Genomic DNA, 22536 nt, shown 5'->3' with positions numbered 1-22536 from the left:
ATGTTCGTATACGCCTGGTGCGTATGGTTCAAAGAGATCTAATCTCTTAGGTCTTGTTATCTTATCTTTCGTGATGTCGGTTATCGATAGTCCTTGACTATGATCTTAGAGCGAGTTCGAGATGTACGTAGTAATAGAGGTAGAACTAGTCTGAGGTCTTAGGCCTCGTACATGAGGGTTTATATACCTATTCTACTAGTTGCTTACTAAGAAGGTCGAATGAGTCACATTGACTCATGAGACGTGAAGAGCGAATCAAGAGGACTCGCATTAATAGTACTAATACAGTCAAGGGTCCGAGAATGAGTTGCTACCGAGAATATGAGTCGTAAGGACTCATGGTTCGTAATCAAGCCGTTATGACTCATAAGGAGTCAAAGATGTTACAAAGAAACAGATAGAATGAAATAGAATCTACTAGTAGTGTCCAGTTGCTGATACTAGTAGATGTTCATACGAATACGAAGTAGAAAGTAAACCAATCGTAACACTGGGGTAATATCAGCGCTCATGCGTAAACTAGATCGTGAGCCGGAACCCACAGAAGATCCCGATGAGCAGGACGCCTAGGAAATAACCGGTCAGAAAACAAAGCGATACTGCATGTGGCTGATGATTGCACCTATCGTCGTGTCGTACTCGCCCATCGCGACTCGAGACTAGCGAGGGTGAAAACCGAAGACGTGGGGAGGAGCTAAGCACGCCGAGGGCTCCATCAGGCGCTTTTAAGATGCTGGTCAGGGGTGTGTGGATTCTGACATTGACAGTGTCGCGTGGGTTTGCATCTGTCAGAGAACTTGAATACACCCCGGCTACTGTCGCAGGACGTCGGCTGCGCAGACGACGTCAACCTCGAGATGCCTCCGTAACACGTGGTTTAATCCTGTGACATACTAGAAACCACGAAACGACCAATTGCTTTCAGTGCTGGTATTTCGATGCGGGGTTGGCGACGTACAGTTCGGTGCTGAAAGTTAAGGTGTAAGCAGTGCGGAAGCAATTCTTGCGGTTAGTGACGTGACTGGGGTAGTCTCCGTTGACAGACTTACTGCTTGCTAAATGCCCCAAATGTTGAAAGTCGAGAGCTTGACTGATGGTGTAATTGAGCGGGGTAGCGAAACAAAGATTGTGAATTAACCTGTCAGACGCGGAGAGAGCACGGGCATATGTGGAACCTCACGCAAGGGGATAGTGAGTGGGCTGGGTCGTCAGTATCCTCACGAGAAGCGCGATTGCGGCGGGCTTCGGGGCACCTGGTTCTTTAACCTTCGGAAGCGTTAGCATCTCTGTGGTCTAGAAGTATAGAGAGGATAAGATGCCAGCGAGCATGTGTGGTAACGGGTCTGATACGAAATATAATTCAGAACCTTGAAGTCTTGTAGCAAGCTCACAGGGATGCACGGCGACATCGGTCTTCGAGAAAACAGATCTCCTCCCTCGATCGGCATCGTCCCTTGAAGAAAAGATGAGGACAATCAGCGAATGTCAATTCCCGAGATCCCATTTTGCGCCCGCTCCTGGCAGGCGCGCTGACAGCTCGATACCTTTCTGGACAACGATGACACGTAACGCACTACTCTGCATTTGGTGAAAGCCCGACATATATCCTCGAACCCTCATCATAATCCACGCACATATGGACAGATTAGCGCCGGTGCTATCGGTCACGGAAGATCAGAGCGCTCAGGGCATCTGCCCCGGTCGGATATATGCGCGCCAGATCTCTTCCTTTTGGAAGTAGGGCAGTCGTTTCTTCTAGAACGAGAGTCTGGGATAGCAGAGATAGGGGCACAATGAGCACGGGAGCAACAAGGCAACGTACTCAAGGTGGAGAGCGCTCGCGACGGGCAACTAGCCACCCTCGGAGTTGCGCGACGAGGTTCTACTGATGAAGTCACTCTTAGGTCGGACAGAGCACAGGCGATCAATATTCGCTATCGAGCCTTACCACTCCTGTGAAGCACGCGTCACTATGAACGATGGAAGGGTGAAGCTGGGAGTGCATAGAGCCAGGAATTAACACCATGATGGGTCAATGCACAAGCGCTCATTCGCTTGTAGGCTTCTATTCCTGCGTCATGAGTAATGTCTCGCAGTGTGTGGCTTGATAAATCTACCATGCCTGCCGTGCAACGCCAGTCTTAAGCGCACTCCGCTCCTCTGGCTCAGCTGGTTTGCCTCGTGCAGATCGTGAGTCTGACACCGGTGATGGATGCCATCACTGTGCGTCTGCAGTATAGCTCGGATATTAAGCATCGATAGTCACTGCAGCGTCATCTCGCATGGGCATATGAAGAGAAAAAGACAAGAGCAGGCTGGTTGAGACAAGGAGGAGAGATGGAGGGAAGAGGAGAGAACCGTAGTGGTGGCCAAGGCAGTGACAAAGCCATAAAAGGTAAGCGAAGCCTTCCTGGCGCAGTCCACCAAGTCCAACGACGGCCACCTCCCCCTTTCTCTTCGTCTTCAACCACCACCACCATGTCCACCCCGTCGTCATCCACAGTGAGGCGACCCGCAACGATCGCAGAGCTCGCAGACAGAGCGCTCGTCAACTTGTGGGATCCATCACGCGGCCTCAAGCAATGGCTCAAGACCGCCGATTCGTTCCGCAAGTCCGCCCAGCAGTATGCAGAGGCAGGGGACGTCGAGACTGCGTTCATGCAATATGCGCGTGCGGCGACGATTATCCTCGAGAAGCTGCCCACGCACAAGGAGTATTACACTCTGCTGAACGGTAATCAGAGGCATAATTTGGGGCTGGTGAGTACGTTCGTTCTGAGCCTTCGATTTCTGTGTTTCATGCTTCTTCTGTAACGAATGCCCTATGTTTCATCTCTGTGTCCTCTCCCGAGAACGGCCGATCTTTTCGTCTGTCTTCTTGAAACCACTCTCGCTACTTTGCTCAGCACTATGCTGACATTCGCATTCCCGATCTCGACAGAACGGCCAAGCCATTCTCGAATCCCTGGGCCATCTCAAACGCAACCTCGTGGACCGGTACGAGCTCTGGGCAGCGCAGCATCCCGATCTCGTCGATGCTCCTCCCGCGTCGCAGCCGCAGCCGCCCGCGCTCCGGCCGCCCTCGCGGCAGGTCAGCCGCGACCATGAATCGTCATCGCACGACCACGCCCTCGACGCGTCACCGTCCCCGGCACTGGTGTCGAGACCAGCGCGGAACGACTGGCATCACTATAATCAGCATCACGAGGACAACTCGGGCTGGCTCGCGCAGGAGGCGGTGCGCCGTGATCGTGATCCAGAACGGCGGGGGCGCATGCGGTCAGGCTCGATCGAGGCGACGATGAACGAGCACTTTGGGAGGATGGATCTCGGTGGACCCAGCGGGGGTGGTGGGAGTGCAGGTGGGAGTGGGAACGCGTCAGGGGCAGGGGCAGGGTACGGTTCGGCCGATAGGAAACGGAACGACGCGATCAGCGCGGCGAGACGCGCTGCGGGCGCGGGCGTAGGCGCGACGCCCTCGCCGGCGCAGCAGGAACCCGTACGATATCGCACGCCTGCGCCGCCTGAGGACCATCACGGACCGAGAACGCCGCATGGAGAGGACGAGTGGAGGAGGCGAGAGCGTGAGGGGATATTGCGCAGGCAGGAGGAGGCGGAGAATGTGGCTCGCTCGCTAAGATATGGCGGCGCGTCATCTGCGCCTGTGCAGCCACCATACGTATCGGCATCAATGCCTGCGGGTGTCGCGTACCCGTCGATGCCGTCGAGCGCGATGGAGGGTGCACACGTTCGAAGATTGCCTGCGGCGGAAACGGGTCGCCAGATAGATCCGTCGAGCTTTTTGCCGCTGGAGAGGTAAGCCTGCTACGACTTGTTCAAGCCTCTCAGTTACTCAGTGCATTGTTCAGAAATAGCGGATTATCCAACACGATGCTCAACGCTCACCGCAGGTACGCTCTGTTACCCCTTGTACACCGCACAAAGGCAACTTCTAACAACTCATACAGTAACTATCCACCGCCCGTAACCACCACCTCCCCCGCCCCGCCCGACGGCTCGATCCGCTACCCGCAGCTTATGTCGCAGCACCAGCTAACACAGGGGTACGTCCCCTCCCTGCAGTCCATGTTCAACCCCAGCTCTGGGACGCACGCCGCGCCCAGCTCCTCGTCCCTCCTTTTCATCCCTGAACATCCCGACGCTCAAGCACGTGCTCATGGCAGCGGAGGCCACGGCCACCACCAGAGCCAGCACCTCTATCCGTCTAGCGTGCTCCCGCCACAACCGTCTTCGTCGCATGGGCAAGGAGGACAATATGGATCGTGGTCCTCGTCCACATCGCGCCCGCGATACCCGCTTCCTGCACCCCCAGGCCCTTCTGGTCCTACGCCGTCCCCCGGCGGTCCTGGTGCGCGTAGTCGCACGCCGGTACCCCCACCGGGGCACTTCCGCACGCCATCGGAGGACTCGCTGCGCATAACGCGCTCCGGCGGGACGAACCACCTGGCTTCGACGCCTTCACCAACGTCTCCCGTGCAGTCGTCGTCGAGCGACCTCAAGACCGTTCTTCTTCCCAAGGAATGCCTCCCGCGGTTCCTGTCAATCGCGAAGCTCAACACGTCGCAGAATCGCGAGACGTGTGGCTTGTTGCTCGGCAAGGACCGCGCTGCAGATGCGGACGAGGGCGGGGGAGGAGGGTCAGGTCGGAGGAAGCGAGATCGGTACGAGGTGACAGTGCTGTTGATTCCGAGGCAGCATTCGACGAGCGACACGTGCACGATGGACGAGGAGGAGCTGGTGATGCAGTTTACGGAGGAGCGGTCGTTGATTACGCTTGGATGGGTGCGTCTGGGATCAACGGAATCTCTAGAGTACTGTCAGAGGTGAAATACTGATGCGTGTACGAAAAACAGATACATACCCACCCGTCGCAGTCGTGCTTCATGTCCTCGGTCGACCTGCACACGCACTCTGGCTTCCAGCGCATGTTTCCCGAGTCATTCGCGGTCGTGTGCGCGCCCAAGTCTACGCCTAAGTGCGTCCTTTGCCTTACCTTTTCTCTCCCTCGTCGTTTTCGCTCCTTGAGTTCGTGAATATTGATGGATGGACGTATGGCAGCTTTGGTATCTTCCGGTTGACGGACCCGCCTGGCTTGCATACGATCCTGGACTGCCATGCCAAAGAGGCGTTCCACCCGCACGCGGATGTCCCCATCTACACGGTGAGTCGTCGCACTAGCTTTGGGCTAGGTAGGGAGGCTCTGACGAAGCTTTTGTATTTATGGTTGTTGTTCTTCTGTGGTGTATTATGGCAGGACGCGGACAAGGGACATGTGCAGATGAAGGACATGCCACTGGAGATTGTGGACTTGCGGTGATGGCGGGCTAGACGGTTTATGTTGGGGTTATGGTAGATTATGTTCTTTTTTGTTGGTTTATGCTATGTACCGTTTGTAGTTTATGTACGTACATACAATGTCATAAGTAGCGTTTGTGCAATAGTTTTCTATCCATGTTGGTGGGTTTGAGGGTGATAGGCGTTGTCGGAGTCTATTGGCCGAACAAATTGTTGCCAGCATGCACCTTGGCGTCTCCTCTCCTTATCGTCCTCTCCCATCCCTACTAATCCCCCTACACGTTCCCCTTCGCTCCTTGACTAGATTTTACACGACACTGTAGCCGCCATGTCCTTTGAAAACAGGGAGGGCGCCCCTCTGGTCACCCGCAAACGCGTCGGCTACGTCGCAGCCGCCTGCGCTTTCATCTTCTTCATGCAAGCAGGCCTCTTTGCGGGCCACCAAGACCACGCCATCTCCCTCGCCGACTCTGCCTCTTCATCCTCCTCCTCATGGATCCCCTCCTTCCTCTCCACCACCAAGAACACAGCCGCCGCCGCGCTCGACGCCGACGGGCGCGTGCACGACCACCCGATCCCGCACCTCATCGCGGACGCAGAGGCCGCGTTCGGCGCGAAGCTCGAGCGGCAGAGCAAGACGCTCGCGCAGGCGGCGGCGGAGTACCGGCGCCGGTACGGGCGCGACCCGCCGCGGGGGTTCGATACCTGGTGGGCGTTCGCGGCCGAGCGGGAGTTTAAGATGGTGGACGAGTTTGACGGGCTGGTGGAGGATTTGGCGCCGTTTTGGAATATTAGTGGTGTTGAGCTGCGGAGGAGGGCGTTGCAGGTGCGGGTGTCTTTTCTTTTCGATTGTTTTTTCTGTAATACTGACTACTATGTTCTGCCTCGTTTCGGTGCTACTCCCGGTTTTTCACGACTTTGCGATTATTTTTGTCCTGGACTCGCGTAGGCTGGCGAGCTGCCCTCGATCGACCTTGTCCGCATAAAAAACGGCGAGTCGGAGATTATCAAGGTCCCCTCGCGTTTCCAGGACTCGGAGGGAGGGTCTCGTGCTCGTGGCTTCGCGCGGCTTATCGCTGAGTTCGTCGACTCGGTATGTCTCTACTGCCTTTGTGTGCCCACGAAGCTTATGGACGTGCGATGGCCAGCTTCCGGACATGGACTTCCCCATTAACGCAAAAGCCGAAGGACGTATCCTCGTTCCCTGGGAGCACAAGGCGTACCCGAACATGACCTCGTTTGATACTGCTGGTACAGCTCCATCTTCTCTATACTTTCAGCGTAAAAACTAATTCTCCACTTCGCAGCTGGTATCGAAGCCGTCCTCGGTAAGGACTTCCCCGCGGACTGGGCGGGCGGTGGCAACGTCTGGGACTCGTACCGGCGCACCTGCGCGCCCGACTCACAGGCCCGTCGCCTCCTGAGCGCATACCGCAACCCGTCCGCAGACGCACGCAGACCGCTCATTTCCTCGGGCTCTGCCACCAGCGCTGCCGCACAGGCTGAAGGAGGCGCTGAGGCCGCGTTCGTCGTGTCGGGCATCAACGACGTCGACTTTTGCGATCAGCCGCACGAGCACTATTCGCAGGGCCACTTTTTCTCCGACTGGCGCACGTTCCCCGTTCTGTACCCTATCTTTTCGCCTGCGAAGGCGAGGGGGTTCGCGGATATCAGGATTCCGAGTCATTATTATCTGGGCGGGAGTTCGAGATATACGTACGCGTTCGATGAGAAGCATATCAAGGAGGGCGAGATCGATCCGATGGAAGTGCCATGGGAGGACAAGGAGGAGGTCATATTCTGGAGGGGTGCGACGACCGGTGGAGGGAGCACGCCTGGCGGGTTTTCACCTTATTACCAAAGACATCGGTGTGTTTTTACTTCTTCCCATCCTCTGTTCGCAAACTGACAGCCCTTGGTAGTCTCGTCCGCATGTCTGGCGACGACCCGCTGAAGAACCTCACGATCCTGCACCCGGATGCCTCCGAGCCGTCGGTGTACGCCGCGACGACGCTCCCGCGCGCGGAGGTGAACAAGGACATCATGGACGTCGCGTTCACGTCTGCGACGGGCGCGGGGTACCCCGGCGGCGAGAAGGCACTCAAGGAGGCGCACCGGTTCGCGGACGCTGTGCCGCTCGGGAAGCACTGGTCGTACAAGTACCTGATCGACGTGGACGGGCAGAGCTACAGCGGGCGGTTTATGAGCTTTTTGGCAAGCGACAGTGCGGTGCTGAAGAGCACGGTGTATAAGGAGTATTTCTCGGATTGGATTCAGCCTTGGTGCGTTTTCCTTTCCTTTATCGGTTCCTCGCTCTGTTTTCGTATGTGGGGACAAAAGACAGTCGATATTGATCCGTGTTTCGTTTCGCACATAGGGTACACTACGTCCCCGTCTCGTCGTCGTATGCGGAGCTGTATAACATCTACACGTACTTCTCTGGGCCGACTCCCGCGACGCTCCAGGCCGCGAACCAGACACAGTTGGAGACGCTCGATGCGCGCAAGACGGAGACGGATGCGCAGTTGAAGCGTATAGCAAGGGGCGGGAAGCAGTGGAAGAAGACGCTGGGGAGGATCGATGACATGGAGGGTGAGCTACTTCCTCCTTCTGTTATCTACCTTTTCTTGTCTGCCTTTGCCCTTCTGTCTTTTGGTTTCATATTTACCACCCCGATCTTTTCCCCTTCCCTTGTTAGAGACATCCTGCTGATCTTTACGCCGCAGTTTACGTGTATAGGCTGTGCCTCGAGTACGCCAGACTGTGGGCCGACGATCGTGAGGCAATGAGCTACACGTCCTGAGGTCCATCTGCCACTGGACACCGTTTTCGTCGTCGATGTTACTACCATATTGATCTAATTCTGCGGTTTCTTGTTGTCCCTACGCAATGCAGATCGTCTATTTGGGGAGATACCAGGTGTTTTCATTTGTGGTCCTTCAGGGCATTCTACTGCGCATCAGCTAGTGCTAGGACTGGTGGATGTTGATTACGATACCAATCTACCGTTTTATACGCTGTATTACAATCTTTAGACGCATATGACTTAATCTCATCTTACTGTGGTGAAACGTTTTGAGCAAGTGCGCTCGTACCCCGAACTCAATGTTGCAGTCTAGACAGCGGCGGCCAAAAAGTAGCGATTAGAAAGGCGAGTTCTTCTCCTTTATGTCCGCCCTCGGGCAGTTCACGGCACAGGATTAAGTGACTGGGCGAGAGTTCCCACAACGAGTTGAGCAGAATGATCATCGGGACGCAGTGGGTGGCCCGATCGATGGACATTTCTTACACGCGTGGTTGATGCAGCTCGACATTGCGCACCTTCAAATTCTCAGGCGACACGAGGCATATGCGTGGTCTGGCGAGGTCACTTCATTATAATGAACCTTGGGCGTGGTCAATTAGTCTTGAGCTGCTCCACCGTCCTCGCTGCTTCGTCGTCCTTCTCCTCGACCTGCTTCTCCGACTCGACGACGACGTTCGAGCCGATCTCGACTGGCACAAGCGAGATACATGCAACCCATACCCGTTTCCTTTGGAGGTGCAGGCCACAGTCCCGTTTTTCCTTCAGGGGGAGGCAGTGGCCGGCGGTTATCTGATCCCAAAGCTGCAGCTGCCCTGGGCTACGGCCAGCTAGGGTCAGGGGTCCGCATCTCAACGTCGACGACCACCTTCCACAGCCATCGCAGCCACCACAGTCACACATCCGCCTCCAGCTACAGCTCATCCTCCAGCTCAGGCTCTTCAGCTGCTGCTGTCGCCGTTGCTGCTGCCGCGGTAGACGCATACGGTGACTATCACATCCCCACGAGCCTCTGTGACGCCCAGCTCGATCATCCCAAGACATCGAGGCGTCACCCCAAGCGCTCCGGGATTCCACACGCAGGTGCACATAAGAGGCCGAGTGCGCGCAGGATGCAGTCCGATCATGGAGGGGAGACCGCGCTGAGGACCGCCGTGTCCAAGCTCATTGCCGTCAAGGCGAGACCGTTCACCGTCTCTGGCCAGATCCCGCTCGATCCAACCACATTGGTGCTCTTCTTCCGATCCAAGGTAAGCACTCTCCCTTTCCTCCATATACACCTTCCGAGGCTCACATTGTACGCCGTATAGAGCGGGATAACCCACTCGCTCGACTTTCCTGTCGACGTCGACTACGACACACCACCCGCTCTAGACGTCCTCATCTCTGCGTGCCAGAGCACGCCCATCCCCGATGCTGTTGACTCGTTCTATTACCCCTCCCAGCTCCCTCTTACGGCCACCGTCGAGATCGCGAACCACCCGATCACCGATGCCCTCCGCAACACCCTCTTCCCCCTGATGCCGCCTGGTACGCACCTCATCGCCGTGCGTGACCGCCTAGAGGTTACAGTTGCCGGAGGCGACATCGGTCCACAAAGCGCCGCAGGTATCTTGGGGCACAGCGACGGGCGGATCGCGACCGTCGTCGTCACTCTGCCCATCAGGTTCACCGGAGGAGCCCTGGTCGTACGCGACGCGGCAGACAGCAACGAGGAGCGCTTCGGCGGGCGCAGCGAGCCTGGCGAGGACGATGAGGACGATAGCAGGGACCCGGATATCATCGAGTGGACCGCGTTCCTCGCCGAGTGCTCGTACGAGGTCGAGCGCGTGAACAGCGGGTGCAGGATGTGCATCACGTACGGTATTCATGCGCGCTCGTTTGGTGCGGGTCCGGGCGTCGAGCCGCTCATCGGGCCGAGCGATCGGTTCTTGGATTGTTTGAGCCAGGTGCTGAACCTTTCGAGGGGGAGGAAGATTGCTTTCCATTTGACGCAGGAGTATGTGGCGAACCCGGAGGATGCGCTGGCGGAGACGCTCGTGCCGCAGGTGCGTGCTTTCCCCCCTCTTGTTTCTCTTGCATGATATATTGACTGGATGCGTCGGGTGGTACAGCTCAAAGGCAGCGACTCGATCCTCTACCACGCGCTCAAGATCTACAAGCTCGCGCCCGAGCTGCACTGGGCCGCAGGCGACTTCATCTGGCCGATCGACCGCGCCGTCGATACCGAGGCGCACGACGGCAGCGATCCCACCAGTCAGCTCCCGTCCTCCGTCCCGCGCACCGGCACGACGCCGCCGTCGTTCCCCGTGCCCGCGCTGCCCACGCCCGTCGCGTCGCCGCTGCGCGCGATCCGCCACCCGTTCAGCCCGCACAGCGACGTCTCGTCGCTCGCGGAGGACTTTCAGGACGGGCTCGCGTTCGGCTCGCCGACGGACTCGTCGCGGGACGGCGGGTTCCGCGATCACCGCGATGGGTTCCGGGAGAGCAGATCGGACCGCGAGAGGGAGAGGGAGAGCAGGGCGGAGCTGAAGCGGCGTATGATGGCGAGCGGCGCGGTTCCGCTCGACGATGCGGAGATCACTATTGCGTCTGATTGGGCGCCTGGGCCTATTACGAAGCTGCGTGTGCCGTTCGTGTCGGGGGCGTCGGGAGAGCTGGGGAGGCTGGTGGTGAATGTGCTGTTGGCGACGTATGTGCCTTGATTGTGTAGAGTGTGGGTTTTTGATCTTGTGGACTTGGCGCTCGACTGCAACGATGCGTCTGGGGCGTCATTGGGGAAGAAGACCTTTGCTGTGTTTTCTTTCTCATCTTTCTTTTCTTTTTCTTCCTGGTATGTGTGCTTTCTTGTGTCGTGTTATTTATGTTATCTCTGTTCTGTTCTGTTCTTGGGCTCTGGATCTGCTATGGAACACCTGATGCTCTGTTGTACTCGTACTGCATTCACGCTTATCTTTCATCGCTGTACTCACGCATTTTTTCCCCATGTAATCGCCTATATCCAAATGTACTGAACGTCATCCCGTTCAACGTCGAAGTCCTTAGTGCCGCCAACTGTTTTACTTCTAAGACACTCGAATTCATTGTTCCTCGATGTCTGGTACCTCCAAGCGTGCCTCTATCTCTCTGGATCTTTCTCCAACCCGCTGTGCTAGTTCCCAAACTCTCCACGCCACATTCCCCGAAAACAACGCGCACTCCGGGGGAAATAGTGTCGGGGAGCCGTTCGGCTCCTGACAGTTCCATCCTGACACCAGTACAGCATCCCTCGCGCGGGAGTGCGCACTAGACTTCCCCGTCTTCCTGTGTTCTTGGATTCTGTCAGACAGTTCGGTCGCATTTTATCAGTTTGGCTTAAATGACCTGGCATGTTGTACGCTGGCCTCCCCCTGTTCCTCTCTGCCTGACTGTTTTGCTGCCCCGATGGTAAAGCGATGGCTTGCAGTTGTAAGGAGAGGCCAAAGGAGAGGCAAGATTTCGCTTGACATGTGCCTTTGTTCCCACGGATACATAGCGCTCGTCTGCTGGAAGTGGTGTTGCCTTCCGCTTGCTTTCGCGACTTGACATTTGTTTCGAAGAAGTTCACACTACGGTACCTCCATGATGACAAGCCGCCAGCCCACATCAAATGCGATTGCAATGCAGCGATTGACCTCCGACCGTGTAGCACATTAGAGCGAGTTCTGCGGTGCTACTGGTTCAGGCGTAAATTGTGAGCTCAACATTGCCTTGCGTCTGCTCTGTATCATGGAGCATTTGTAGCCAGGCCTTCAAACATGTGCAACATGTCATAGAAGCTTCTGGATTTGGGTTGCATCATGCGTCAATTGGCCGCCTACACTTGTCAATGACCCGAGACCTGCAGCTGCCAAAGCGAAGCGATCGTCTCAAAGAGGAGAGATAACATCAGACGACTGAGACTGCGCCACGCCGACGTTTGACGGGGCCCGACGCTATGATGGCGGGAGGCGGAGGCAAATTGAGCTGATGCGGAGTTGACAGAAGGGGACAGATGACCCACGCGAAGCCGAAGAAGTCAAATCGCCCCTGAACGACAGTTTATTAAAAGCGTGATCCCTCTTTCTCTCCGCCTTTCCTCTTTCTTCCTCCTCAACATCATCCATCCCTCGTAAGCACGCTGCGATGGGTGAGTATGACAAGACCATCGGTGCGTTTTGTGCGTTTTGGTGGCGGATGTGAGCTGAAGCCATAGTGTGTGCCCCTGCGCGCCAGGTGTCTTGATCGTCGGCATCTTCTGTGAGTGAGTTCTGGTTGCCTTTGGACAAGCATGCGCTTACGATACCCCAGTCAACACCTACCTGTATGGACTCGTCATGTACCAGTATGCGCGATACAAACGAGCGAGTGCGTACATATCAACTTTTCTTCCCTATCGCCACTCATAGCTCGCGGAAGAGTTCAACGACAAATGGCCCATAAAGTGCGGCAGCGCGTGCTCTCATTATGCTTGCTGATGCTGAAGGTATCGTTTCAGGGCTATGGTTGTGTTTTTGTTTCTTCTCGATGGAGTGCATAGTGCCTCGTGAGTGGTGTATGGCCCGCACGACAATCAGAGACCCTGACGCTACGTTAAAAGTATTATCTACATGGCCTGGGATTACGTGTACGTTTGCATGCTTCTCCATCCCTACCCTCCGTATTCACTGTTGAACCCCGCATCAGTGTCACGAACTACACGAATCCAGAGGCACTGCTATGTGAGTCTCGCTTACCCGTGCTATAGGTAGTTCATGCTTAAACGGGTTTTAGGGTCTCCATGGCCCTTTCCTTTCACGCCTATCGCAGTGTCACTCGCCGCCGTGACAACTCAAACCTTCCTCGCCTTGCGGTGAGAGCATTCTTCCTCTCCCTCACACACGTTGCTCACTCAACCTGACCCATAGCATACGGCGGCTCAGCGGAAATAGCCTGCTGTTTGGTATCATCATCGCCCTGTCCGTCGCCTCTTTTGCTTTTGGCGTGACATGTGGTATCAAAGCGTGGATGATCAGCTAGTATGGTTTGATCCTCATTTCTATCTGTTGCATATCCAGCTGATAACCATCTGATAGCATCCCCGACCTGATCAAGATTCGGCACCTGGTAATACCGTGGCTTGTCCTCCAAGTCATTGTAGATGTTATTGTGACAGGTCCGTCTACTTAGGCGCCTTTTACTGTTGTGCGCTTGCGCTTCTAACATTGTTTATTCCACAGCTACTCTTGTGACGCTCAACGCGCGGTCTTGCAACAAGTCCTCAAAAACAATCAACGTGATCAGCCAGCTCGTGTTCGGTGCGAAGCAGACTGGTCTCTTCGCTGCGATTTTCGCACTGTGCGATCTTATTTCTTTTCTCGCCGCGCCCACCATGAATCTCTATGGAATGTTTGCGATGCCTATTGGGCGGATATACACGAACGTGCGTCTTCTACACCTCATACTTTCCTTCTACTTGCAATATTGACTTGGGGAGTGTAGACGCTGCTTGCTACGCTTTTATCACGCGAAGTTTCTCGGAGTCGAAGGGCAACGAGCGGCCAAGTCAACTTGGAAACCGAGGTGCGCATGCGTTTTCTGCTTCCCCTTGACGTGTGTTGACGACTTGACACCGACAAGACTGAGTTTGCGGCGACGCCTGCGTACACTATGACGAACGTTCGTTTGGACGAGGGTAAGTTAGATGTGCATGACGCACCTGCCAGTGACGGCTCTCGGGCGCCGTCACCTGAGCAATTCAAACGGACTAGCGGAGTCCATGTATAGATCATGGTCCTGGGTGTTGAGGCTCTGCACCAGCTGCGCTACCTTCGCACCGACTCGTATCTGAAGGCCAGCTCTCGTAGGAGTCAAGAGGATTGCCCGTTTATGTCGGCCAACGCCTCTCACCTCTCTGTCGTTGGAGGGGATGTATCATATATGTCGCCCTGGCAGGATCCAGCGCATAATGTTTATATTGGGATCTTATCTCGTTCATTTATAGTACTTGGTACATATTGGTTGTTTACAAATGGAAACACGGCTACTGGACAACACCCTTGGGAGCCCGACGGCTATTAAGAGACCTTCAATCACACAAACCATGCCCCGTCAAATCATGCACAACGCATTTTGCTGATATCAGCTGTGGTTTTATGCGTGCGCAACGCACAAGCAAAAGCAGATTCTATCGACCATCGCAAGCGAGCTTTCGTCCGACGAGGCTGAATCAGAGTCGGAGACATCGTCCTCTAAGGGCTGGGTGTCTCCACCCGGGCGCCGACCTGGCACGTCTTTCCTGGCCCATATGCGCTAATGAATATGCATGTTAGATACACCATGATTGACACAGGAAGAGAAGTATGCTAAAGCAATCATACCTGGTTACCGTATGCGGGAGAGATGTTCTCCGTCCGACGCCAGCTGCGACGCCAGAAGTTGCGCCAGTAACGCTTTTCATCGCCTCGATCATGATTGACGTTCACTGTATGTGACTGTTCATCTGGTACCTTCGTCGGAGGGCAAGCATCATCGTTGGAAGCTGGCGTATGTCTTTGTTCATCTGGCATCTGCTTCACACGAACTCGTCGCTGAAGGACTGCTGGTTAATTATATTCAATCCAGGATACCAGGAGAATGAGCATACTCTGAGCTGTCTGAACATGGAAGCAGTCTTTTTCAAACCCATCCGAGCAGTTTGTCGGAGTCTTGTAAACTTTGCACCTTGACGCTGCAAAGAAAGATTCGTGAAGCCCGGTCTATGAAAATTGACACGAAAAGTGAAGGGAACCGGCTCACTCCCTCATCCGCGTTCCCGTCAAGGGCCATGTTGTCTATATTGCCAGCTGCCTGACCATGTTTGGCTTTTGAAAGGGTGACGGGGAACTAGATGAGGCGAATAAATGAGCGACAAGCTATGCTCTCAGAAGCTTCAGACGCACGTCATCTAAATCGCTGTCATGACCCTTGAGATCCGTGTGTCAGCCAGATAAAACTGTCCAAAGAGCACGTTTACATCATGCTGGGCGCGGCCCTCTTGACCCGCGTCTCGTGGCCCTTCCCTCTTGGGAGACTAGACCCACTGAATATCAGTGCACTCATAAGGCTGAATCATAGTGAAAACACTGACTCGAGGTAAAACTAACTTGCCCGTGGACAGTTCGCTGATATGTAGCGAGTGGCCGTCGCAGGATGCGACATGTTTTCCGTCTGGCGAACAGGCAACCATAGTGACTGTAGAATCATGTCGGTGCGGGGATCTCAGGACACAGTTGCCCGTAGTTGCATCCCATATCTCTATGTTGCTTCCGGCAGACCCGCTTACAAAGTATCGGCCATCCATAGAGAAAGAAATGCTGGTGACAAGTTCATCTACACGACCTCTCAGAGGCCCCGCTGTTAGCTCGCCAGTAACGGCATCCCAGAAGCAGACGGCGTCCTTATCCGAGACGCTGGCAATCGAACGCCCATCTGGAGAGTATTGGACACCGCGGACGAGGTGTTGCCTACCAACGATTGGATGAAACACGAATTTGGTCTCACGTGAGTCCACGTCTACAACATGAATCTGGCTAGACGCTGAGACTGCGATATGATTACCGCTGGGGGAGAAAGACAGAGACGCGACGGTGCCAAGGCAATGGATGGAGGCGACACGTTCATGGGTGCGCGCGTTCCAGAAGTTGAGGCAGCCATCGTGGTATCCACTCGCGATAATCTTGCCATCAGGCGAGTACTGAACCGCACGGACCCAGACACTTTGCTCATCAGAGAGTATCGTGACCATCCCGTAAGTTTTGGTGTCCCATACACGAAGCCTATCGTTATGTGCGCCGCTGACGAGACGTCCGCCGTCTGGAGAGTACGCAACTACTTGAATCCAGCTTGTATGGCCTATTAGTGCATCGCCAGATTGATGACCTGTCCTGGAGTCCCATATACGGATCACACTGTCTGCAGAGCCAGTGGTTATGAGCGACCCGTCAGGAGAATATGCGAGCGTGACAATAGTGGAGAAGTGGCCAAAAAGTCGAGAGGAAGAACCATGGGCAAAGTGCCGGAGATCACCTTCTGAAGTGCGGTAGAGAGATCCAGTGACGTTCAACTTGGACTCGTCAACCGGCTGAGATTCCTAATTTGAGAGCTGAAGTTGAACGTGTGGTAAGCCAAGAGCAGGCAGGGTACGTACATCAACCTGGGACAGATCTCTGTCAGACCGGCTTTCATTGGATGGCTAACGCGCGTCATACAGTTAGCGAACATCACGACGATGGTTTTAGATAACTCGGCTCACCTGGGGAAGGACCAGTGCACCGGTCAGCATGTTCCAAATGCGTATTTTATAACTGTCGCAGGAAGCAAAGTGAAGTCCGTCGGGAGAGCAAGATAATTTGGTGACAGAAGAGTCATGTCCGAACGCTGAAGCTGAAGAGTGAAGTGAAAGTGATATCGTTGGCTCAGAGACAGTCGCGCTGCGTTGTTCCGTTGAACAAGAGTGCCGCTCTCGATGGCTATGGGTGTCTGTAGCGACGTCCCATAGTCGGACTTTGTTATCCATAGAACTGCTCACAAGGTGTCGACCGTCAGGGGAGAATGAAAGATCAGTGATTAAGCCCGTGTGTGCATCAGTAATCTTTGTTGCAAGTGTTCCCGTTGCAGAGTACCAGAGGCAGATCTCGTAATTCTCGCTCCCCGCCGAGATACCCGCTATCAGGAGACCATCCGGAGAGTATCGGGCGACCCGACTTGCGTCAGGTATACTGAAGGTGAGCTCTGGTTGGGACAGTGGCAGTTTGTCTCTGCGAACTGCGTGGACTCGCAAAGCAGGCTCATCATCATGCACAGGTAGGGACACAGAGGCGATGCGTTCTCCATTAGGGGAGAACGAGAGGGACGTAACAGGTCCAGAATGCTGTATCATGGCAACTCGCTCGTGTGTGTAAGCATTCCAGAGACAGAGAAGCCCATCATTGCCTCCGCTGGCGATAAGCTCTCCGTCAGGGGAGTACATGACAGATCGAATCCATGTGTGGGCGTCATCTTCGAAGGGGCCTGCGATAATCTCGTGAGTGTCTACGTCCCATACTCGGAGACCATCATCAAGTGCTCCGCTGACGAGGCGACGCCCATCTGGAGAGAATGCTAGGGCTTGAATGTACCCAGCATGGCCCTCGAGAGCATCCCCAACTTGACCCACAGTCAACGCTTCCCATATTCGTATCTTCTTGTCCACTGTACCGGTAGCGATGAGCTGCCCATTAGGTGAATATGCAAGAGTGACAATAGAGAAGAGATGGCCGAATGGTCGAAATCTGAGGGTGTACATGAGATAAGTGGGATGTAGTGGTCGTCGACGAAGAGAAGCGTACATACCTATTGGCCAAATGCTGTGGTAGCTCCGCTAAGTACGCAGTGGCTGGAAGCACTGTCCAAAAGATCCGTGAATATGTGCTTGAATGGTGAGCAAGTTTCGGAAAAGTCATCCTGTGGGCGTAGGTCACGCGTCCTGTTTCCTATCTTCGACTTTGTAGACCACACAGGCTTGACACGCTGATTGCAGTGCACGACCGCCATCGGATTTCACTAAGCTGTCGACGTTTCTCTTCTGGACGGGTCTAACGAAATTAAACATAGCCAACCAATTACCCAGGCGAAACGGAAGGAAGATCAGGACTTGATGATACCTTGTCCCTTGAATTGTCCTCAGAGAGACGGTTGAGAGCCAGTACTGACCTGTGCAGACACGTTCGATCGACAAGCAGACTGCAGCAGATGATGGTCCTGCCAGACGCGGAAACCGGGTATACTATGCAAGGCGGTCGTCACGTGTCACAACTTTGATTGAGCCAGCACTCCCGCCTCTTTATTTTGTCCCTCTCATCTCGGCGACCCTCTGCTTCCTCCTTCTCTTGCCGGCAGCGACGATGGCAGTCACCAGATCCAAAAAGAGTGGATCTAACTCTGATACGATGGCCGGAAAAACAGATGCCAAGGCCGACGTCGGCGCACCAGCTCAATTGAGTCAATCGAGCAGAAAGGGTAAGCGGGCATGGAGGAAGAACATCGACATACAACCTATTGAGCGGGGTATGGAGAGCCTAAGAAAAGAGGAGAGGATTATCGGGTGCGCTTTTGAGCTCCCCTCTTTTCTGCCATAGCTAATAGGAACGCGTTAGGACAACACTGCAGCACCAGTCGGATGACCAGCTTTTCACAATCGACGTTAAAGGCGACGATAAAAGTGCGTCTCACATCCACCCTTCATAGAGACTCCCCATGATTGATGGTCTATTCAGCGCGCAGATCTCTCCCTCGTTTCTCAAAAGCGGACCTCACATCCACAAAAATCATCGCTCAGCGCTCCGCCGTGCCCGCCGTGCACACCCGCACCACCTCATCCGCATCCTCGACCCAATCGAAACCAAAGATCAGCGGAACTGACAAGACTCGTCTCTTACGAATGACACGACGGATGGCCCGTGGTCCGTTCAACGCCGTGATGGACCCCACGGAGCTCGGCGCGGGGAGCGCGATGGTGGATGTCACGCACGCTGTCAAGGCGAGTGGGAGTTACGATGCATGGGCCATGGAGGAGGATGTGGACGAAGACGAGGAAGACGAGACACTGAAAAGGCCTCAAATCAAGGTGCGCGTGACTCTTCCATCCGTATAACATCGTTCGTTAATATGATTGGACCTAGAAGCGGCCGGACAACCGCCATCCACGGGAGCTCATCGAGGCACCCGCTGTAGCTAAACCTCATCAGGGTGCCTCGTATAACCCCCCTGTTGCCGCTCACGAGGAGCTTATTCTCAAGGCATACGAGTCTGAACGGCAGAAAGAGGTTGAGGCGCAAAAGTTTGCAGGCGTCAAGGAGCAGATCATCGGTGCTCGGAAGGCACTGGATGTCTTGGCTGGAGAGGACGGAATCCCGGAGGGTATGGTTTTGGACGAGATTGCAGACGACGGCAGCGAGGAGGTGGAGGACGCGGACGTGTTGGCTCAGCGTGCCCCATCCCGGAAAACAAAACAACAGCGGGCGAAGGCTGCGCGGCTGAAAGCGGAGGTGAGTGCTGCCCTCATGTTGTTCGCGTGCTATCACCTGATCTTCGTCCTTAGAAACATGCTCTCGCCGAACGTGCTTTACGGAAGCGCCTCCTCGGCAGCGTCAGCCAAGCGCGGTCATTCAGAAAAGAAGCAGACCGTTCTGCGGAGACTCGCGAGCAAGCGAGGCTGGCCCGGCTATTCGCACAAAATGCTAAGCTAAAGCAGGGTTTGGCTGGCCAGAAGATCGGGAAACACAAGGTCCCTAACAGCAGAGTTGATGTTCAATTAGGGGAGGATCTGAGCGAAAGTTTCCGCGCGCTCAAGGTGAGAGGAATTGTGAAATATTGTGGAGTACGAATCTGATCTTGGTATTAGCCTGAAGGTAACCTGTTCCGTGATCGGTTTGACAGCCTACAGCAACGTGCGCTCGTTGAACCCCATGCTCTTGCCACGTAAGTGCTACGGTATTCTAATGGGTTCAACATGTTCTAATGAGATATAACAGATCCGCGCCCAACAGACGGAAGACAAAGGAGTACGAAAAGCATGCATACAAGAGATTTGTGTAGTATAGCAGGCATATGTATCTGGATTTCTTTCTCGGTCGCATGCATGAATGTTTTCTTTGGTTGAATGGTCGTCCGCGCGGGCCAATAAAACGACGCTGGCAGTAGCAAAGGTTTGTCGGGCAAAGCAAGAAAAATTGGACACTGTGGGAGTTGAACCCACGACCTTACGCATTCTCTTAGTGCGAAGCGTACGCGCTACCAACTGTGCCAAGGGCCCGTTGTTAATGGAGTTCAAAAGAATAGATCCGAACTCTTGACGGCTGCTTCCGTGACGGGCACCGTGAGCGGGAAGCTGGAACCCTCACGTTTTGCCGTCCTTCGTCAACTTCGTCACGGCCACATTCACTGTTGGCGTCGTGATACCATGCTATGTTTCGGTCTTCCCGTCAGAATATCGCTTCCCCGCCTCTTGCATGTCTCATCGTCCGCGGGAAGAACATCGGTGTTAGGGATACCACTGGCCGTGTGGATCCTTTATCTTAGGAGTGAGTTCATTTCTGTCGACAAAGCCCTACCTCGTGTGCTGTACGTGGGTGCGGTGGACAACCGCGTACTTAACAAGGGCCTGGAGAGTGTTCATGGGCGAGCGTACTCAGAAGGGCGGCAGGCGTGATCATAGGGTGATGGGGAAATTTTGGGGACAACTACCGGTCGTGGATAGTGAGGGTTCGTAACTCCTTCGGGCACAGTGAGCTATGAGGAAAGAAGTTTAGTGCTGAACCTTGTCCTGCCACACGACACTAGAAAATAGCTCTCGTTTGCACGCTATAAATCGGCGCTGTACACCCCGCAATCTTTCTCCACGCCCCCTCGCACTATCAGCCAAGATCGAGCACTCATGAAAGAGACGACTGGCCTGGTTGACTTCGTTCTCCCACAGACAGGAGAGGCGTGCCAGACATGGTACAGGATAGTCGGCGAGCTGACGCCCGATACCACGCCCCTCGTCATCCTCCATGGCGGTCCTGGCATGGATCACGTCTACATGCTCCCGCACATCGAACTCACCCGATCGTACGGCATTCCTGTCATCTTCTACGACCAGATTGGAATCGGTAAATCGACCCATCTCCCCACAAAGCCGCGCGAGTTCTGGACCATGGACCCGTTCATGGACGAACTCGACAACCTCCTCAAGAAGCTCGGCGTCTCCGGGAGGTTTGATCTCCTTGGCCACTCGTGGGGCGTCATGCTCGCGGCAGACTACGCATCGCTCCGTCAGCCTTCAGGTCTGCGAAAGCTCATCCTCTCGAGCGGCCTTCCGTCCACAGCGCTTTGGGAAGAGGCAATGCACAGGCATTTGAGCGCGTGGCCACCCGAGTTCGGCGAGATGGTGCTCAGACACGAACGGGAGGGTACGACGGACGCGGAGGAGTACAAGAAGGCGATGGACGAGTTCTCGGCGAAGCACGTGTGTCAGGTCCAGCCAACCCCTCAGCAGCTGACGGACTCGTTCGCGGCGATGTACGAGGATCTCACAGTGTACAACAACATGTAAATGTTTTGTCCCTGCTCGTTTCTCCATAACGCTCACGGAACCTTAGGTTTGGCTCTGAGATTGAAGTTTTGGGGACGATGAAGGGCTGGTCCTGCATTGATCGGTTGCATAGCATCAAATGCGAGACACTCATCACCAACGGAAGGGACGACGGTGCGCAAGACTCTGTCGTAGAGCCTTTCTTCCAGAAGATTGCTGGGGCGAAGTGGGTACGTTTCTTAGGAAGCCACATTCCATTCTTTGAGGACACGGATAGTTATTTCCTAGTGGTCGGAAGGTTTCTAACTACGTGACTACGAGAACGTTCACCTTAGTGATACAGTTTTGAGTATCGGGCATACAATCGATAGTGAACGTAATAAAGGCGCTTGTTTCACATGTTACAGGAATGGTTTTGTCATAGACTGTCGATGTTAAGTCGAACACATGGACAGACGATTTGTGGCCAACGTGTCAACACCACATAAACGACTCAGCCACCTCTTTCATCACCTCCTCTTCGTCTGAATTCATCGGATGCGTCAGTGGCCCGACACTCAGATCCGTCAGGTAAACATCCTCCTTCTCCAGAAGTCTACGCAACATGTTCGGTGAAGCAAGACACGGGACGATCATGAGGTATTTGAGCTCCCCGCCAAACGTGGTGACTGAATCATCTTGCAACGCTCTCTCGACGAAAACATCGTAAAATCCGTCACTGAACTGAATGCTGAGCTCGACTCTGGACCAGCCATACAGAATGTGCATGAGGTCATCGTGGTTGCTGATGTTGTTGAGCTCAAGAGAGGGTGCTGTGCAGATATTAGTGGGGCCTTCACACATGTTGCAGGTAGATACACTCGACAACCTCGACATAGCGGACGCATCAGGAAAACAGCGGGCTCCTTATCAAGTACTTTTTAGTGCTTATCGCTTTTTCAGCGTTATTCAAGCACGAAATAAGGACAGTAAAAAAAAGAGCAAAACAGTAGGTCCTTCTGCTGTTTTGCATGCTGCTTTGCGCTTTTCTGCGCTTTTTCTTACTTGTGGTCGTTTGGGCAGATCAATCAATTTGTATTAGCTAGCGAGAAGCAAGCATACAGTGCGTATAAGTACCGAAAAAGTGAAAAGAAGGGATTAAAAGAAATTGAGACCGTATGAAATGCACGCTGTCAAGCAGATAATAAGATCATAAAAGGAGAATACGAATACGAAATTGAGCGGGGCGATAACGAAAACGGCGTAGAAATGGATGAGAGCGCGAGAGCCGAACAATAACCAGCAGAGAAACGAGGGATTACGAACCGGGGGACGAGCGAGAATCAGCTGTCGTGATGTCGCAGACATG

At 54.4% G+C, this 22536-nt stretch overlaps 10 protein-coding genes and 1 non-coding gene across 11 annotated transcripts; 6 read left to right on the top strand and 5 right to left on the bottom strand.

The window, feature by feature from the left end:
- Window positions 1-846: 846 nt before the first annotated feature.
- On the bottom strand, window positions 847-1284 carry CONPUDRAFT_90866 (uncharacterized protein; the record flags this gene model as incomplete). Its single annotated transcript, XM_007771674.1, has 3 exons — window positions 847-893; window positions 1050-1090; window positions 1181-1284. The coding sequence occupies 3 exons, from the start codon at window positions 1282-1284 to the stop codon at window positions 847-849; spliced, it is 192 nt and encodes a 63-aa protein (XP_007769864.1).
- A 380-nt stretch (window positions 1285-1664) lies between these two features.
- Window positions 1665-2026, bottom strand: CONPUDRAFT_90865 (uncharacterized protein; the record flags this gene model as incomplete). The annotated part of the gene is made up of 3 exons (XM_007771673.1): window positions 1665-1768; window positions 1823-1885; window positions 1972-2026. The coding sequence occupies 3 exons, from the start codon at window positions 2024-2026 to the stop codon at window positions 1665-1667; spliced, it is 222 nt and encodes a 73-aa protein (XP_007769863.1).
- Window positions 2027-4086: 2060 nt separating this feature from the next.
- On the top strand, window positions 4087-5338 carry CONPUDRAFT_58411 (Mov34-domain-containing protein; the record flags this gene model as incomplete). Its single annotated transcript, XM_007771561.1, has 4 exons — window positions 4087-4803; window positions 4875-4996; window positions 5080-5182; window positions 5276-5338. 4 exons carry the CDS (start codon window positions 4087-4089, stop codon window positions 5336-5338), a joined length of 1005 nt encoding a protein of 334 aa, XP_007769751.1.
- A 393-nt stretch (window positions 5339-5731) lies between these two features.
- Window positions 5732-8119, top strand: CONPUDRAFT_58812 (glycosyltransferase family 90 protein; the record flags this gene model as incomplete). The annotated part of the gene is made up of 7 exons (XM_007771598.1): window positions 5732-6142; window positions 6266-6409; window positions 6465-6567; window positions 6624-7185; window positions 7239-7598; window positions 7694-7908; window positions 8043-8119. 7 exons carry the CDS (start codon window positions 5732-5734, stop codon window positions 8117-8119), a joined length of 1872 nt encoding a protein of 623 aa, XP_007769788.1.
- Window positions 8120-8594: 475 nt separating this feature from the next.
- CONPUDRAFT_137821 (uncharacterized protein) lies at window positions 8595-11171 on the top strand. Its single transcript, XM_007771672.1, has 3 exons — window positions 8595-9369; window positions 9430-10167; window positions 10234-11171. The coding sequence occupies exons 1-3, from the start codon at window positions 8830-8832 to the stop codon at window positions 10822-10824; spliced, it is 1869 nt and encodes a 622-aa protein (XP_007769862.1). The 5' UTR covers window positions 8595-8829; the 3' UTR covers window positions 10825-11171.
- Window positions 11172-12048: 877 nt separating this feature from the next.
- CONPUDRAFT_125752 (uncharacterized protein) lies at window positions 12049-15624 on the top strand. Its single transcript, XM_007771671.1, has 19 exons — window positions 12049-12287; window positions 12353-12376; window positions 12428-12484; window positions 12536-12560; window positions 12615-12662; window positions 12717-12743; window positions 12803-12837; window positions 12890-12968; window positions 13024-13134; window positions 13192-13271; window positions 13336-13538; window positions 13598-13678; window positions 13736-14407; window positions 14476-14685; window positions 14742-14825; window positions 14894-14980; window positions 15037-15060; window positions 15111-15167; window positions 15225-15624. The coding sequence occupies exons 1-13, from the start codon at window positions 12263-12265 to the stop codon at window positions 13880-13882; spliced, it is 942 nt and encodes a 313-aa protein (XP_007769861.1). The 5' UTR covers window positions 12049-12262; the 3' UTR covers window positions 13883-14407; window positions 14476-14685; window positions 14742-14825; window positions 14894-14980; window positions 15037-15060; window positions 15111-15167; window positions 15225-15624.
- A 263-nt stretch (window positions 15625-15887) lies between these two features.
- Window positions 15888-17420, bottom strand: CONPUDRAFT_58152 (WD40 repeat-like protein; the record flags this gene model as incomplete). Its single annotated transcript, XM_007771546.1, has 2 exons — window positions 15888-16205; window positions 16950-17420. Coding segments are annotated over 2 exons (789 nt in total), but the record flags the coding sequence as incomplete, so codon positions are not given.
- Window positions 17421-18013: 593 nt separating this feature from the next.
- On the top strand, window positions 18014-19759 carry CONPUDRAFT_144744 (P60-like protein). Its single transcript, XM_007771670.1, has 7 exons — window positions 18014-18218; window positions 18271-18335; window positions 18391-18740; window positions 18796-19161; window positions 19215-19466; window positions 19518-19594; window positions 19648-19759. The coding sequence occupies exons 1-7, from the start codon at window positions 18019-18021 to the stop codon at window positions 19709-19711; spliced, it is 1374 nt and encodes a 457-aa protein (XP_007769860.1). The 5' UTR covers window positions 18014-18018; the 3' UTR covers window positions 19712-19759.
- Window positions 19760-19846: 87 nt separating this feature from the next.
- Window positions 19847-19928, bottom strand: CONPUDRAFT_t67. The gene has a single exon. It is a non-coding gene; the product is annotated as a tRNA-Ala (tRNA).
- Window positions 19929-20549: 621 nt separating this feature from the next.
- On the top strand, window positions 20550-21502 carry CONPUDRAFT_58270 (proline-specific peptidase; the record flags this gene model as incomplete). The annotated part of the gene is made up of 2 exons (XM_007771554.1): window positions 20550-21205; window positions 21256-21502. The coding sequence occupies 2 exons, from the start codon at window positions 20550-20552 to the stop codon at window positions 21500-21502; spliced, it is 903 nt and encodes a 300-aa protein (XP_007769744.1).
- Window positions 21503-21662: 160 nt separating this feature from the next.
- Window positions 21663-22064, bottom strand: CONPUDRAFT_154858 (uncharacterized protein; the record flags this gene model as incomplete). Its single annotated transcript, XM_007771669.1, has 1 exon — window positions 21663-22064. One exon carries the CDS (start codon window positions 22062-22064, stop codon window positions 21663-21665), a length of 402 nt encoding a protein of 133 aa, XP_007769859.1.
- Between the last annotated feature and the right edge of the window lie 472 nt (window positions 22065-22536).

The sequence above is a fragment of the Coniophora puteana genome, assembly GCF_000271625.1.
Source record: "Coniophora puteana RWD-64-598 SS2 unplaced genomic scaffold CONPUscaffold_8, whole genome shotgun sequence".
Classification (NCBI taxonomy): domain Eukaryota; kingdom Fungi; phylum Basidiomycota; class Agaricomycetes; order Boletales; family Coniophoraceae; genus Coniophora; species Coniophora puteana.
The sequence above is the reverse complement of the archived record's forward strand: the minus strand, read 5'-3'. Positions and strand labels throughout refer to the sequence as shown.